Below are 16,362 nucleotides of genomic sequence, written 5' to 3'. Positions count from 1 at the left end.
GAACAAAATTCCAGTCTAAAGATTTTGTTGATATGCTTATCTATGTTCCACAATATATACAGGGATGAACAATCTCTTCATATCAACACTAATATCAATTTACGTTTGGCTGCATTTGGATTGAGGTATTAATGAAATATTTGAAATCCTTTCAAATCCTTCTAGTTGCTTAAATTATTTGGAAGATATTTAGATTTGTAATCCACTAATTAATTAAGTACATTTTTTTAAAATAAAATTCACGATTTCATTCGTTAGAGTTGAACTAATGACAGAAAATACATCATCAAACATGTCACAGAAATAACAAATTTGAAGGAAGGATCTACAGATGCATCACATAACAAATCTGAAGGATCTATACATCAGATTTGGGAAATTACAAAAAAAAATTTCCAACGTAATCCAAAAGATATCAATCATTTTAATGCAACGAATATCTGTACATGTCTTCTTCCCTCAGATCTATTGTTTAAGTGCTTCAAGCCCTTACTTGAAGTTGAGATCTAACAAAATAGACTCAGAAATTTTAGATCTGACAATTAGATCTGAAAAAATTGAGATAAAACAAAGAAAAACAGAACAAAAAAGCACAAAACTAACAGAAAATTCTAGGAACCCTAAGAAAGAAGGAACTCTCACTAGAAAAACTTTAGGAATGAAGAAATCTCTCACTAGAAAACCTTAGGAGAAAACAACGCGCTCACTAGAAATTCTAGGAGAGACTTTATTACTTGTGAACACAAAAAGAAATCATAGGTCTTTCCTCCCACGGAGTAAGTTGTTGTTTTGTTTGAAAAGAGTGGAGGAAGTTAGGGAGAAATTAAAGAAAATCTTCTTTGACTAGAAGCTTTGAAAAAAAAAATTAAGTACATTTAGATACTAAAATAATTGATGGATTACAAACTTAAATAAGTTTAACATGTTAAAGCAAAACTTGATCAATCTAAGTCCGCTCAAACTAATTTGAATCAAGTCCAAATCGTGTACTTCTTGTTTTTAAATCTTAAATTTCATAGTCAGTTGAACCAAATGTCAATTGTTGAAAATGTTAAGTAATATTATCAAGCAAATTTCCCAGGATTGACTTTTGAGTAACTTAATTTCTATTCAAGAAGTATAAATTTGTTCTCTTCAATCTCTTTAACCATCGGCTTTCACAGTTTTATCTAATGGGCTTACTACACTTCATTAGTAGGAACTAATGTTTACCTTTACAAATCAAAATTTTCACAGAATATGACTTTATAATTCTTTAATTCCGAATCGTTAGTACCAACTGAATTACAATAAGTCATGGCTAAAGTTAAAATGATGAATGGCAAATAAAAATCAAAAGAATACGTTAAAACAATTTAAAAAATAATAATGGAAAAAAAATGTATGGTGGTATGTCCAAATGAAGAAGAAATTTCCTTTTTTTAATAGAAATTGGAGAAAATTAGGGAATTTCTTGTAGTTAGAGGAGAATGCAAAAGGAAAACAAAAAGAAGAAATAGCAAGAAGAGAAAATAAATTAAGTAAATAATATAATGTAGTTTTCTTGAATTTCAATAAATTACTCTAAAACTATTGGAAATCATAAAACGAATGGCAATAACGCAGCTCAGCAAATGGCCATTAATAAACTACTTTTATGACTTCAGTAGGTGATTTGATTTCAAGCCGCATCCACAAACTGTTTCACTAAGCATTTATCTGATGACCAAGGGAATGACATGCTAGCTAGACGAACAGTTATGTTCTTAGGTATCGATTCATTGATAATAGAAGCCTATCATTTTCATACTTCTTTCTTTTAATATAAGAGACTTGATTAATGGAACGCATAGATCCGGTTTATTCATTATGTACATAGTGGCCACGCTAAAGATTGTGGCTTCGTAGGGATCGTACTTCATGAACAATTTTCTGCTGGAAGCGTATGGCATATAGAACACATTTTCTTCTCTTGCTATTTTGCTAGGGACGTTTGAGATAGGCTTGAACTCTGCCATTGTAGAGAAATGTACGGTGGCTAATTTTCAAGTGCTTGGGTGTTTTTTAGCAGAGACAATAGAGCAAGAGTTTGCATTGTTCATGGTGCGATTGTGGCTTATATGCACTGTATGCTCGCGAGTCACAAGCATATGCTTGAGGGTAGATTGATGAAGGCAAAGAGTTTAGCAGCTTGAATATGTTCCTGAATGTCAGAATTTTAACGGATCCGGGACCTCTCCAACTGAGGTTCTGTCCAATTCCATCCAGTTATGTAAACAAGTATAATTTTGGTGCAAACTATTGTATTTTTGGTGTAACCGGGAGTTTTACACCAACTCAGTTATAATTCATATTTATACCAAAATCGTACTAGTTTATACCGAAATTCTCTTGGTTTAAATCCAAGTTCTATCAGTTTATACAACTGGACGAAACTGGATCTGAAGAGCTCGAATTTCTAATTTTAGCAATCACAAAGGGCTGTGTCTATACTTGGCGAAGACAGCTTAAATAGGAAGCAGAACAAATCACCCGTTGATGCTTTGAAGATCAATATGGATGGAACGTGGGAAAAAAAAGGGCAGGGTAGAATTGGTTTAACCATTTTGGATGAGACTGCGGAGGTGATGGTAGCATTAGGAAGGCACAAGATAGTGATAACGAAACTTTAGCAATGATCCGTCCAGTGTAATTCAAGTATTTACACATTCAATTGCAGGGTTAATGATCAGGTGGCTAACTTAAGAAATTGATGGGCAATAGACTGGATGTGTCAAAGTTCAAGTGACTGGAGAATTATGCTAGGCTGCTGATTGCTGTGTTTTTTGATTGTTGAATTCACTAACAAGTTAATTTTAAAATTCCTTTACAATAAATTTCAGTTGAACTACAATAACTTAATTGGATAATGTCTCGATGTGCTTGCTTGTGCACGGATGTCAACCTTCATTTGAAAGCAAATTTTTACCCGTTACTTATGCATGGATTTGAAGAAGTCTTAATCAATATTTTTCAGTTTTGTGTTTTCCTGAACATTGGTTGATAGTTTATTTCTTGGGAGTGTGATGGTGCCATAGATTGTAACACCTATTTGAAAACTTTCAACTGCATTGCAACAGTTCCTCTGCATTATGTAGGGGTTATTATTATGTTATTCCTTTAAACTATAACACCACTATCATTTTACTTGTTAACGTTATTTTTCTTGTCATTTTAAGTAAAATTTTGAACAAAAATATCCTTCTCTCTAATGGTACTAGTATAGTGTTATTATCACTTTACCCCTTAAATTATAGTGCTACTATTAGTTTATTTTCTAATGTTATATTTTTTAGGCATTTTATACTACTGCTAAGCCAATTCAACATATTAAATATTTTAAATGGAAACATCCTTCTGTTTTGTATAATTAAACAATAAAAAGTTAGAATGGTTTCATTCTTCTTCTTTTTTTTTATACTAAGAGTACCAAGAAAGTAAAAGCAAAAGGGTTTTTTCTTCTTTTTTTCATTCCCACTAATACAAAGAAAAAGAAAAAGAAAAAGATATGGAAGAGAGAGAGAGAGAGAGAGAGAGAGAGACCACCAAAAACTCAAATTTGAAAAGAAGAAAAAATAAAGAAGAATCTAATATTTTGACTGTTTTAAAGTCATCGGAGTTGGAATTTGGACGAAGGTAGAAGAGTGAGGAGTGATTTTAAAATAATGAGAATATTGAATTTTTCTCATTTTCTTTCTTAGAATTAAGTTCTTACTCTTTCCTCTATCTCATTTTCTTTTTGGCAACTAAAAAGAGTGAAAAAAAAGAGATAAGAACACTTGTTGATTTTTGAATTTGGTATCTCATTTTCTTTTAATTGTAAGAAAGAAAGCTAACTTCATCTAAAATTTTCCAATATGCTAAATTAATTTCATCAGTGGTGCCTAAAAAATAATATTAGGAGATAAATTGAAAATAATGTTATAGTTTATTGGAGTAAACTGATAACAATTCTAAGGGCGAAACATGTTTTCTCACTTGAGTTAACAAACTACATTACATTTGACAATTAGTTTTGTGGATAATGTAACTAATCACCCATTTACGATTGCAATAGCTTATCAAAAAAATACTTCACATAATAAAAGTTTTAATAAAAGTGCTTAAATGCTTTTAAATATATTATTTGGATATATAGTTCAATAAATACTTATTGTGTTTGATAATGTGTAATTTGAAAATTTTTAAATGCATTTATCTCTTTATTGAATTCACAATTCATAATTTAGGATAACATGATTAAATTTAACGTTTTATTTCTTCAAATACAAAAGTTATTCTAAAAGCATCAAATTTGGTCTTTTACTAAAAGTGCTTTTAACTGAAAAAGTTTCGCTTCTAATTTTATGGGACGATATTTATCAAAAGGCTCAAAATTATTTTTAGCACCCAAATGGACCCTAAAAAAATAATCAACAAACTATGTTACATTTCATCATTAGTTTTGGGATAAAGTAAGTAAATAATAGCGCCTAATTATTTAAGGCATCTTTGGCTGAAAGAAACCCATCTCAAAAGTAGCTAAGTGGGCATGTCAATGGATCGGATCCTACCCAAATCCAACCCAGATTCAAGATACTTGGATAGGATTTGGATTTAATTTTTCAAACTTAGACCCAAATCCTATAACAAGGTTGTGGGGTTGGGTAGGGTCTGATTTTTTATGACCCATATTCAAATTCAAACCCATACCAGACCCTATTCAGACCCATATATATAATTAAAATTATATATATTAGTAAATTTATAAAATATTCTAATATTATATGGTCATTGGATCGAATACAATAAGACTTCATAATTATTTTTTTTCAAAACTAATCCTAGTTATCATTGTAATTAGTACAAACTATTTCAGGAAAACAAGAAAAAGTAAAGGCAAATAAATGAAAGATTGGACGTAGATATAGTAGGAGTTTTAAAAATAAATAGAAGTAGTCGTATATTGCATTCAACTTCTTGAATATTAATTTTATTATTTGAAAATAAAAATTGGATGGTGTTTATATTTTTTTCAAATCTATATATTTTTACTTTAGTGTGTGTAAAAAAATAGAACCTATACTTATCGGATACCAGATCCAGAAGGATTTGGATTTGAACTTATTTTTTCAGATCCACAAAGATCTAGGTCTAACAAAATTTAATAGATTTACATCTGAATTAAAAGAATTCAATCCAAACGCAACCTATTGACATGCCTACAGCCAAGCCATGAGTGGGGAACTTGCATCCACTAGGGCCGGAGTCCTTCCTGTGATCACAACCCATATCAAAGGCAGCCATGATTGAAAAACTCAGCAGGGCATAGTTCCCAGGCAAAGGGTTGACAGCCCATCTCAAAACTAACCATGTCTGAGGAAACTAGTAGTGCAGGAGTTCCCATAGAAGATCAACTCAGCGATCTGCCTGACGCCATCATCCACCACATACTCTCGTTCCTCCGGACAAAATTTGCTGCGGTGACTTCCGTCCTTTCCACCAGGTGGAGGTATCTTTTCTTAGATGTTCCCAAGATTGACTTTGACGAGTCACTGGTTTTCAAAAATCCTGACCTAAAAGGCGGACATGGTGTTAACAAAAACGATGAATTGACGTTCGAGGCGGGAATCCGTTGTTTGGCTGCGAGACTTGATAAACTCATAAAACTTCCATAAAAGAATTTCGGCTTAGATTATTAGAGCTATGACATGGGAAAATGGATCTAATTAAGGTGTGGATATCTTCTCCACTCTGTAGCAAAGTTGAAGTTGTTGACATTTTCGTTGAACGAGTTTGCTACTGTGAGAGCTTAAAATCCATCCCACCTGATATATTTGGACGCAAATCGCTTGTAGTATTGAAATTACGTGAGAGTTTATCCTCAGGGTTCCAGAATTGGAACGATCGTGCTTCCACGTCTGAACGTATTGAGTTTAGCAAGAGAGGTGAGCCTGCTCAGTAATACTCGACGTTGGGAAGTCGCTGTGAGATATCCATTGCTTGGGGATTTCCGGGTTTCTAATGTCAATCATCTTGATATTGAATTAGTTGATATTTCGATTCCTTTGCTAAAAAAGTTGGTTTGGAATGTTCCTATTGGAGGGGATCGGGTTGTTCTTAACACCCCGAATCTTGAGTGTCTGGAATGTGATTATCTTGAGCATCTTGAGTATCTGGAATGTTTCATGCCCACTAGTTGGCTCAACTTGCAAGTTGAAATCTTTTATTGGAGCTGATCTATGTTTTGTTTCTTTGACTGAGGCTTATCAGTTTCACCAGCTCATTGATGAAATGTCCAATGTAAAGATTCTCCGTTAGTGGGGCTATATTATAGAGGTAAATTTCTTTTAATTGTGAATATCTGTAGTTTAGTGACCTTTTCTTGATTTTTGGGCTTACAGTACATATTTTGCTTCCATTTGAATAACTGTGGCACTTTATGTTATTTGAAGTGTCTCAATGAGGCAAATCATCTGCTACCTGAACTTCTAAATTTGACACACTTGGAACTATTGGCATGCCGCGTTGAAAATTGGAAGTGCTTGTCTGTGACATGGTGAGTTGGCCTTTGAACTTGGGTGATTTGAACGGAGTGGACCAAATGAGTTTTGCCTTTCTCCTTTTAAAAATAGGTAGAGATAAAATTATTTAATCTAATGTCAAGGTTTCGCTTTTGTCTTTTGATCAGTGCGGATAGGAAATTGACGGCAATATACTCCTACAGAATAGTGCTAAAGACAAACCTTGGTGTTTGGATGAGCATCTTACAGAAGTTAAAATAAAAAATTTCAGTGGGAGAAAATACGAGTTTCAGATAGTAAGATATTTTCTGAAGCACGGGAGTGTGTTGCAGAAGATGTCTATATATGCTTATGAAGGTGAATTTCGGGAAAAAGGCAATCATTCGTTAACAAGAAGTTATCAAAGTCGAGGAGGAGCTTCAAAAACTGTGAGGTTGTGCTTCATTAAGCGTATGGAGGAAAATTTTGTGCTTTAGATGCTCAAAGAAACACAAAATATCAAATTCGCTACTTCTGGATCCAAAAGATGTTGGCGCTGTTTTCTTCTGTATGATTCCAGATTCTGGACTTTAATGTTTCATTCTACAGATCCTTCCTGTGAGCGCAATCTTCTGAACTATTGGGTTTTCGTGGTTTGACATATAAAGTATTGTGGTATTTTGGTCCATTTAAAAGCAGAGTTAATTACTTTTGCCCTTTTTGCGGGCGTTGATAATGTACTGGATGCCAAAATCATTAACTCGTTCTCTGAATATCTGTAGATGCTACGTTAACTTCTTCTTTAACATTATTGCTGTGGTTCTTTTCTTCCTGCAATTAGGTGATCATGAGATTGGATTCAGTAAAGAAATATTGAACTCTACCCATACTTTGCAAGATCAAATCTAAAAATATTAGTCAGTGCCAGTTCATATATGGTTTCCTAATTGTTGTTTGTTGTTTGGTACATTATTGCCGCCTATGCTCATTTGTAGACATTAGTGGTCTGTATGATTCTTCACTGCTGAGTGCTTTTGCAATTCTGTTCCGAAACATCGAAGTGGACAATGCTTTGTTCCATTTATGCAAATCTATGTAGTCTAAAACACCTACAAGGGGCTTGTGTTCTTTGAGACTGCTCTAAGTTTGACAATTACCTTTTGTTCTTGAACTTCGCATTTTTTATATCCAGATTGGTGCTGAAATTTAGTTAATGTCTGATAGGTCTTCTGCTCTGTGGAAAAGTTGAACTCTTCCTTGTGTCAAGTAAAATTGCTTCTTTTGATATATTTGTATAATGATAACAATAATAGTTAGAGGGGTTAGTCATCAAGATGTTCGCAAAGACGGGAGGCAGTCCTCTCCTTGATGAACAGTTTGATATGTTTCGGAGGAGGAATTTGGCAAACTCTGTTTTCAGAGGCAAAATTACTTTTCACAGAAATTTGAGACAAAGATTTAGCTTCTCTTAGCCACTACCCACAAATAAAAGAAACAATGCCTTACCTAGTATCAAAAGGTCAAAGAAATGGCTCTTCCAGTTGGGAAGAAGAAGAAAGTGAAGTCCTCGTGGGGTTAAAATATAAGACTGTCTTTAATTGAACTTACGGAGTGAAATGGTGCATTATGGTGATGTATTTATTTTTTCTGCTCTGGATTTTGCTTTACTGAACATTCAGAGAATTCTAGGGCTGTAATTAGTGTCCTTTGATATTTCCTAAACTGTTTGCTTTGTTTTACTCTTCTTCTGCCATTGCTTCAACTCCCTCATCAAAGGTTTCAACACCTTCACAAGTGACTATCTTTCCCACACAACAGAACAATATCTTTCCAATTGTCAATTACTTTGTTTTGCATTCCCATAGCATCAGGATTAGACTGCATGAAAATAAGTGGATTAATTCATCATATAAACTAGGCAGCAACACAAGATAAATGACTGCTTGTTTTGTACCTTAACATAAACTTTCCATTCATTTACATCTTTTGCTGTCACAACAATCATCTTTCATTCTTCATCCCACTTGAATCCACTTTGTGTCTTGATTGCATCTGTAACCACCGCATAGTACCTTTTCCACAGTTTGAGGTGACTCTTTATGTTTTCTTTTGTCAATTCAAGACCCAATTCAGAGTTCATTTACTCAAGTGCAGTTTGTAAAACTAGAGGCTTGCAAGAATTGCCATCACTCTTATTCCCTTTAGCCATCTGGTCAAGCAAGACCTAAGCCAAGGCTTTATCCATTGCCTTAGTCCATGCAACATAGCCTCAAAGTTTTTCCGGTGACTGAGTACTTGATTGAGATTTTTCAAATTGCTTCCCATTTCCTTTCTTTCTTATAAAAATATAACAAACACCCAAAGAGAAGTTTTGGCACTGAATCTTACAGAAGAAGTTTATGGTACAAACATCCAGAACCACAATACTTGGAGACTGCAAATTCAAATTACAAACTTCAACAAATAAAGTAGAAGAGTTCGGATGTGATGAACTGGCAAACTACAAATCATGTAGTATACTTGCATTGCTTTTTGATTGAACAATCTAAGATTTTGTATGAGTTCACTATAAACTGATGCATTAAGGCAACCACTTAAGAAGCATTAAAAGTTTGTAGAATCAGGTTCCCCCTTGTGGCTTTCATGTACAATCAAGTTCATTCAGACTGAATCCTAATCCTTAATATCAATTTCAGCCTTAGGCCGCATCAGGAAAACTGGAACAGATGAGAATCAAATTGTTTGCTTCCAAGTCTAAAATCTTCATTTAATGGTTTGGCAGCAAAACTTAGCGTAATACACAGTCAGTACTTACAGTGCTATTACTACAACAGACCAACATTTAGAAAGTTAATACAGATGCAGTTTAACCATATTTATCTAGCCTCATAAACTTTAAAGAATCTAGTAAACCAGAACAGAGATTTCCTTTCCTATTCACAATAGAAATTTGAAACCAATAGATGAAGAACAAGTCCATTCTTTCATAGAACTTGCTCATCAAGATAACTACTTGTTTCGTTTGGGTTTACGCCGCTGGGCCATTATCAACGCCAATGAGTACAATGTTAACCTTTTCATTGGACTCTTGCCCTCAGTTAACCTTTTCCACTTGCTATGAGGCCAATGAGTCAACAATGTTAACTCAGTCAGTTTCTTGGTTCCAGTGCACCAAAGCTGCTATAAAATATTGGTGTGAAATTCCAATATTCTACGTTTTAATTGAACAACCCTTTTACATATTTTTTGGGGAGGGGCGTGGGAAAGTGGGGAAGGGGGCAAGGGGCAAGGGGGAAAGTGGGGAAGGGACAAAAAAATAGAAAGAGAAGAAGTATGACTATTGAGGAAGTGTGTTACTATCAGTTTCATGGAAATAGAGTCAGCAAAGTCTTGAACCAAGTCAGCTCCCGTTAAGTGCATACTAGCTAAAAACACATGATGGAACTTAAGCCAACTGACGGGGGAGGACGAACTATCCAAGCTGGTGTATGAAAATCAAGCACCTATAGCTGCAGGGCAAGTATTACTTTTGCTTATATTTACCCACTTGCTCTAGAAATATAATCAAAAGTTAGTACAAGATTTCTGATGAAGTAGCATGTTGCGCCAAAAAGTGTTACAAATAAGGGATTACATAAGTTAGAAAAAACGAGTTATAAACTCCAAATATTTCTCAATAGGTGGGGAAAGAGTTGCAAAGTTCTTTATGGGCTGTGAGTCACTTGAAGATTTAAATTTGTCTTAGTGCTACCCAGAAGAAGGTCAAATTCTAGATCTCTCCATGAATTCCCTTAGAAGAATGACATTATCCTATAATGACATTCACAAAATTATGATTGATAACCCAAATCTCCGATACTTGATGATTGAATCTCTTGATGAACACGCACTAAAAAATTTAAGAGTCTCTAGTCACAGCAGAGAACATTATAGAATTTCACCTTATTGATGATTTTACCTTCATCTATGAAGATACCCCATGATTTGAAAATTTGGTGCATACGAAGTTTTCAGCAGGGAGCCGAACTTTACCTCGTTCATGTCTCGCTCAGATGCTAAATAAAGTTGAAACTGTTGATTGTTCTGGTTGTCAAACTCAGTTTATATCATCGAGTATCTTTTACAACATGAAGCAGTTCTCAAAGAAATAAGTTTTAGGTTTTGAGAGGATAACGCATCCACTGAACATTGTTTATATTCTAAATGGAGGAAATTGTTAATGCTTCCAAGATGCTCAAAGACCTACAAGATTGTTCTCCCTGAGTAAACTCCATTTTCTGTGAAGTAGTTTTTGGTGTATGGAGTAAAAAAATATTAGAGTTTATACATGGTGAAAATGTCATGTGCTTGTTTTTGTATCAAAATCCTTATGCCAAAACTTGTTTTGCTTAAATTTTACTGTATATAAACCACAATTGCCGGTTTCGATGTCCTTCACATAATGGAAGGTGCAAAAATTATTACCAATTGTATACAAGTTTAGGGAATATGACAGAGTAATGTATTGTTAGTTTAATGATATTTAAGGATATAAAGCTTAATGATACTATGATAGTAATACGTATGATAATGCTGAGATAAAGTTGAAACTTTGAGAATATATGCGAAAAAAATCAACTAGGACTCAGGAAACATAGAACATTAAAGAAGATAATCATATGGTTCAATGTTCAGCTAATAAGTGGAACTTGTAATGGCTGGAAATCCTATGGAACAAACTAATGTTCAATATGTCCAAGGTAAAAGAATTTTAGCCATTAGACCAATTTCTAAAGACCCAGGACCAAAATGACAAATCAGAAATGCCAGCAACATAACTAAAATCTTCGATATTTCCTTTGTCAAGCCAGATGTTGTACTTGATCAACAGATGAAGAAGCAGGAGACAAGGAGATTCAGGTCGGCATTTTTAATCCTTTTCTGGTAAGAGTTCTATTCCTTAGTCGAATAGGTTTATTGTTCAAATCCTATTTCAAGTTGTACATACAAATTCCATGTGTACTATTTTTATTAAGTTTTTTTTCTTCTTTCCTTCTCAATGTAACAGCTACAGCATTACCTGAAAATATATCGATGCCGATCGAGCTATGATCTAAAAGGTCATAGTTCAAAGTTCCCTTCAATCAACCCTGCCCACGCTTTATGAAGCAGAAAATGAACTTAAATGTACAGAGAAGGCAATATGGCAGCTCGTAAACTTGCTACCTAGAAAAAATTTAGGATAAATTACAGTTTATCTAGGTGGTTTACTACCTTTACACATTAATTCTCTTATATTTTAATGGCTATCCATGACCCCTTCATGGTTTCAACTAAAAATTTAAAGAGATGGAATCATTCATTTGTAATGAACTACTTTAAATGTCAAGATTACTCTCGTTTAGAAACTAAAATAATTGAAGTCACAAAGATATGTAAATATAATATGTATTACACTTAACCTCTATGTTTTCAGAATTGAACCGGATATCGACTCGGCCGAGGTCAGGGGTCAAGGGTCAATGGGTTCGACCGGGGGTCGATAGGGGTCGCACCGGATGACGTCATAAATAAAAATTATTTAAAAATTAAAATATTATATATAAAATATTTAATAATATGTTGATATTAATAAATGTATATTCATATATATTTGATGTTTCAAATATATTTAACAAGAAAATACAAAGAAATTAGAACAATCAAGTAGCAATTTATGTTATTTAATAAATATTAACAAGTTTAGAATTACAATTATGAATTTAATTGAAAAATAACATCAAATTTTAGGATAATATTTATAAAGTATGAAATATTTGAGGTATATTAATAAGTTTTAACAATTTAGGGGGCCAAAACATAATATTGAAAAGCTTGAGTTTTTTTTTAAAAAAAAATTCTGATTGAACCGGAAAAACCGATTTTTTCCGGTCAAACCCGATTTTTGACCGGCTTTGACCGGGTTTTAAAATTTCGGTTTTTTAACATGACTCGGACTGGATACTTGACCTGTTCCCGGTTCGATCGGTTCGACCGGCCGGTCCGGTCCGAGTTTTAAAACACAGCTTAACCTTCTGTAAGTTACGCACTTTCACGTAACTCTCTTATGGTTTTCAATAGAATCCCATGTGGTTAACCAATAATTTTTATCTTGACATTCGCACCAGCTATGTTATGGAGGAGGTGACCATCATTTTAACACTTTGATCTAAGCTATAAGAGGGTATGGTTTTTTGAAACTATAGGAGGCTTATGTAAAAATATGTTAAACTATAGGAAGGTTAAGTATAATTCGCAAAAAAAAAATATATATATATATAGAATGCTCCTTGACACTTTAATTTTATGATATGGGTATAACTTAAACCACAAACATATGTAAAAAGGCCATATTCTACACTGCATAAGCAGTAAGACTAATGTTTGGTTGCTATAGATTTTAAGTGATAATAATCCACTAGGATTGATCTAATGGTTGGCAGAGGGTTTTTAGACTTCTTCACATTGCCAAGTCCAGAGTTTCAAATCATGGTCCTAAGAGTTATATTTAAAAAAAAATGTCACGGAAGCAATTGACAAAAGAGGGGTACTTGTTCAAGATTCATAGATAAGCATATAGTCCAAGGAAGAGATCAAGTATGAATTTGCATATCTAATATTTAAACAGAAACTACAGAACAATAAAGCTACAAGAAGCAACTATAATTTGTCTACAGTTGAAATAACAAAGCAAATTATAGTATAGGAGAGAACTGAATGTTTCAGCAAATTAAAGATTGCAGAAAGCAATGGAATGGGTTTATCCATTTATTTGCAAGGCTGGTTTTTCCTTTAAACACAATATTGCAGTTCTTTGAGCACTTCAATAGCTTCTTTGGTGGCCATCCCTTGGACATTCCATGCTCTAAAGGAGACATAGACATAACATCAAGCACAGCTGCCTGCTGCAGAAGATACCCTACTAATTCAAACTCCAACTTATGCCCAGAAAAATTTCTTAGCTCAATTTCCCTAAGGTGTTTAGCAAAACACACAGGCTTCTCTTGAGCACCATAATCCAGTTCTGTCTGGGTATATACTTCACAGTGCTGTCCAAGAAATTCAAATATTTGGCAACCAAATCAAATTGACTTTTTTCTCTCAGTTAGCATTAAATAGAACTTTATGCCAAAAGCAATTATTCATGAACATTCGACAGTGTGACAATTAGTTGAAAATCTAACTTACCAAGTCACAAATCAGCACTTCCAGGTTGGGAGCACAATGCAGCAGAATTTCTAAAAGTTGCCACTGGTAATCACGGCTTGCTTTAAGCTCCATACGTCTCAAATTATGAAATTCAGGCAACGAATGAGGAGATCGAAAGAGAACCTTTATACCACAAACAACACAAGTATCATGAAAATGCTAGAGAAACAGAGATTTTGCATCATAATGTACGGATTTTGGCGAAGAAATTAGAACTAAAATAAAAAAAATTTACCTCTAAAGAAGCGCCTGATAGACGAAGAAACTTAACATTGCACATTTTACTAATAAAACTAAATAACTGCAAACGTGATAGCATAGCACAGGGGGCATTCCAGGAGAAAAATCAGCTCTGACCAGAGACTTGAACCCACATGTTGACTGTACTTTACTATAAGAATCATCGTACTCGAGAACCTGAAGATTGGGGGTATTAAGAACAACCTTGTCCATACCCCAAAACGGGCGCCAGATTAACTTTTCTAGGGAAGGAATTGAAATTTCAACAGATCCAACTTTATATATACGTGGCCGCACTGCATTAGTCCAGGCATCCTCAGGATCAACTACACGGCCTTGCCCGTCTCTCAAACTTGTATCACTGCCCCCTACTTTCAACAATTCTATATGCAAAACTTTGAGCTTGGGCAAACAAAAAATATTTGGAAATTTGACAAGAGCTCCGCCACACAATTTCAAAACCACAAGAGTTTTGCACCAAAATATTTCACTAGGCAAGACTGCACTATTTTCATTCTCTCCCAGTCCAATTGCAATATCAAGAACTTGTATATCACGCCAAAGCATAAAAGATATCCATACACTTGCAAGATAACTTGTGGAAATGTTTTGGCTGTGAAGACGAAATTCACTAACAGAATACGATTCCCACAGCATAACCAGTCTAAAAACAAAGTTTATATACTTTTCAAGCCACTCTGGTTGTGATTGTGTTTGAACTTGTGATCTTTTATAAGGAATTTGTTTTCTTTGCGGGGGATGCAAAAGCAAAGAGTCATCAAGATCAATTTTGGGGACTGACAAGAAAATGTACCTCCACTTGGTGGATAAAATAGATGTGGCAGCATGCAATGATTTCGTGGAAGAAATGAAAGTATGTGACAGATTATGGAGTGATGTAGGTTGCTGAGCTTTAGGGCTTACTCGATGCGCTCTCTATCTATTCAAATTTGGCCATGCATTTGCACAAGCATTTTTGCATCTTCACAAAAAAAATTTTTTTTAATAGATATTAATAAGAACTCAAAATGATAGATATACAAAATTGGAAGTACTATATAAACTGTCAATGTATACTATATCAATTCATATAACATATAATACAATAACGTATTTGTTTCTACTGAATCTTATCTCGATGTTTAATTTTACTTATTTTGAGTAATGGTGGTGGTAAAGTTACATATGAGAGAACAAGATATTGTAGGGAAATCTACTAATATTGATTACTTATTCAAAAGAAATCGTAAAGAGAAGAATTTAATAAGCAAAATTCTACAAATGGAAAAAGAACCCAAATCTAAGCACGATTGTAGAAATAAGTAGTTGATTTGCAATTATTTAATTACAAGAAAGGAGAATATAGTTTTTCTTTACTTTCCTATAGAATCAATGAAATTGATAATAGTGTGATAGATTTGTAATTGATTGATTAGAAGGAAAAAATGTATTTGCTTTCTTTTATTTTCTATAATAGAGAATGGGCATCCTTACGTTTTGGCAGGAGTAGACCACAAAAAAAGAAAAAAGAATAGAAAAATTTTCGGAATGTATACTTGAAAGGACATAGTAATAATAATATATGTAAAGGCACTTGAAATGTGATGCATTTGAACTTTAAACAATAATAGGGAACTAAATTGAGGAACTTTATTTAGTCAAAGAATAAAATAAAAATACAAAAAAGGAAACTAATTTAGGAGAACACTTTTGTTGAAAAGATTTAAAATCTCTAGCTAGTAGTGTGAACATCAATCCACTCTTGCTTTCACCCCCACCTATGACTCTTGTTGAAAAACTAATGCAGAACTTGCTCAAATCAATGCTTAAGTAGAAATGGCTTTGACCCATAAAAAGCTACAAAAACAATGGATTTGAAAAGAAAAATTATAACAGTTGATGAAATGAATGAGCTACTAATCGACAACCTAAATAAATTAATATGAATCATATGCTAAAATTAGGCAATATGAAACAACATAAAAATTGAAAAATTGTCAAAATTGTAGAAATAATGATAAATAATAATCAAGCCAAACAATAAGGGTACAAAAATAGAAATATATGATAGTAAAAGAAATGATGCGTTACCATTTGCTTTGGTGAAAATGTTGTAAAGAAAACTGATAGGTTGATTGATTAAAAAAATCAAGAACGTCATATATTAACTCTAATGTATAAATAGCAGGGAAATAATATATTCATTACTATTAGCTAAAAATAAGGGAGTAAACAAAAAGAAATAATTTGATTGTCAACAAAAACAAAAAGAAAATAACAAGACACAAATGTTAATCATGTCCAAGTGGCAACAACAAAGGATGTCCACTTGGTATTATATAGATTTGTCCAACTAAATACTTACAAATAGGGTATATTTCGGCAAAATATTGAT

At 33.5% G+C, this 16,362-nt stretch overlaps 1 protein-coding gene across 1 annotated transcript; it reads right to left on the bottom strand.

The window, feature by feature from the left end:
* Window positions 1-7,256: 7,256 nt before the first annotated feature.
* Window positions 7,257-14,624, bottom strand: LOC113771493 (F-box/LRR-repeat protein At4g14096-like). The gene is made up of 4 exons (XM_027316070.1): window positions 14,085-14,624; window positions 13,963-14,028; window positions 13,707-13,850; window positions 7,257-7,331 (listed from the first exon to the last, which is right to left on the bottom strand). Exons 1-4 carry the CDS (start codon window positions 14,622-14,624, stop codon window positions 7,257-7,259), a joined length of 825 nt encoding a protein of 274 aa, XP_027171871.1.
* Window positions 14,625-16,362: the final 1,738 nt, after the last annotated feature.

This window comes from Coffea eugenioides, chromosome 5 (genome assembly GCF_003713205.1).
Source record: "Coffea eugenioides isolate CCC68of chromosome 5, Ceug_1.0, whole genome shotgun sequence".
NCBI classification, from domain to species: Eukaryota; Viridiplantae; Streptophyta; class Magnoliopsida; order Gentianales; family Rubiaceae; genus Coffea; species Coffea eugenioides.
This window is presented reverse-complemented; position numbering and strand designations above follow the sequence as displayed.

Bases quoted from the DNA above. Each gene is read 5' to 3' on its own strand.
- LOC113771493 (XM_027316070.1), bottom strand. From the start codon at position 14,624: ATGCTGTGGGAATCGTATTCTGTTAGTGAATTTCGTCTTCACAGCCAA. The intron at 14,029-14,084 runs GTCAGAGCTGAT...TCACGTTTGCAG, and splicing joins CATGTGGGTTCAAGTCTCTG to TTATTTAGTTTTATTAGTAA. The intron at 13,851-13,962 runs GTAAATTTTTTT...TGTGGTATAAAG, and splicing joins TATCAGGCGCTTCTTTAGAG to GTTCTCTTTCGATCTCCTCA.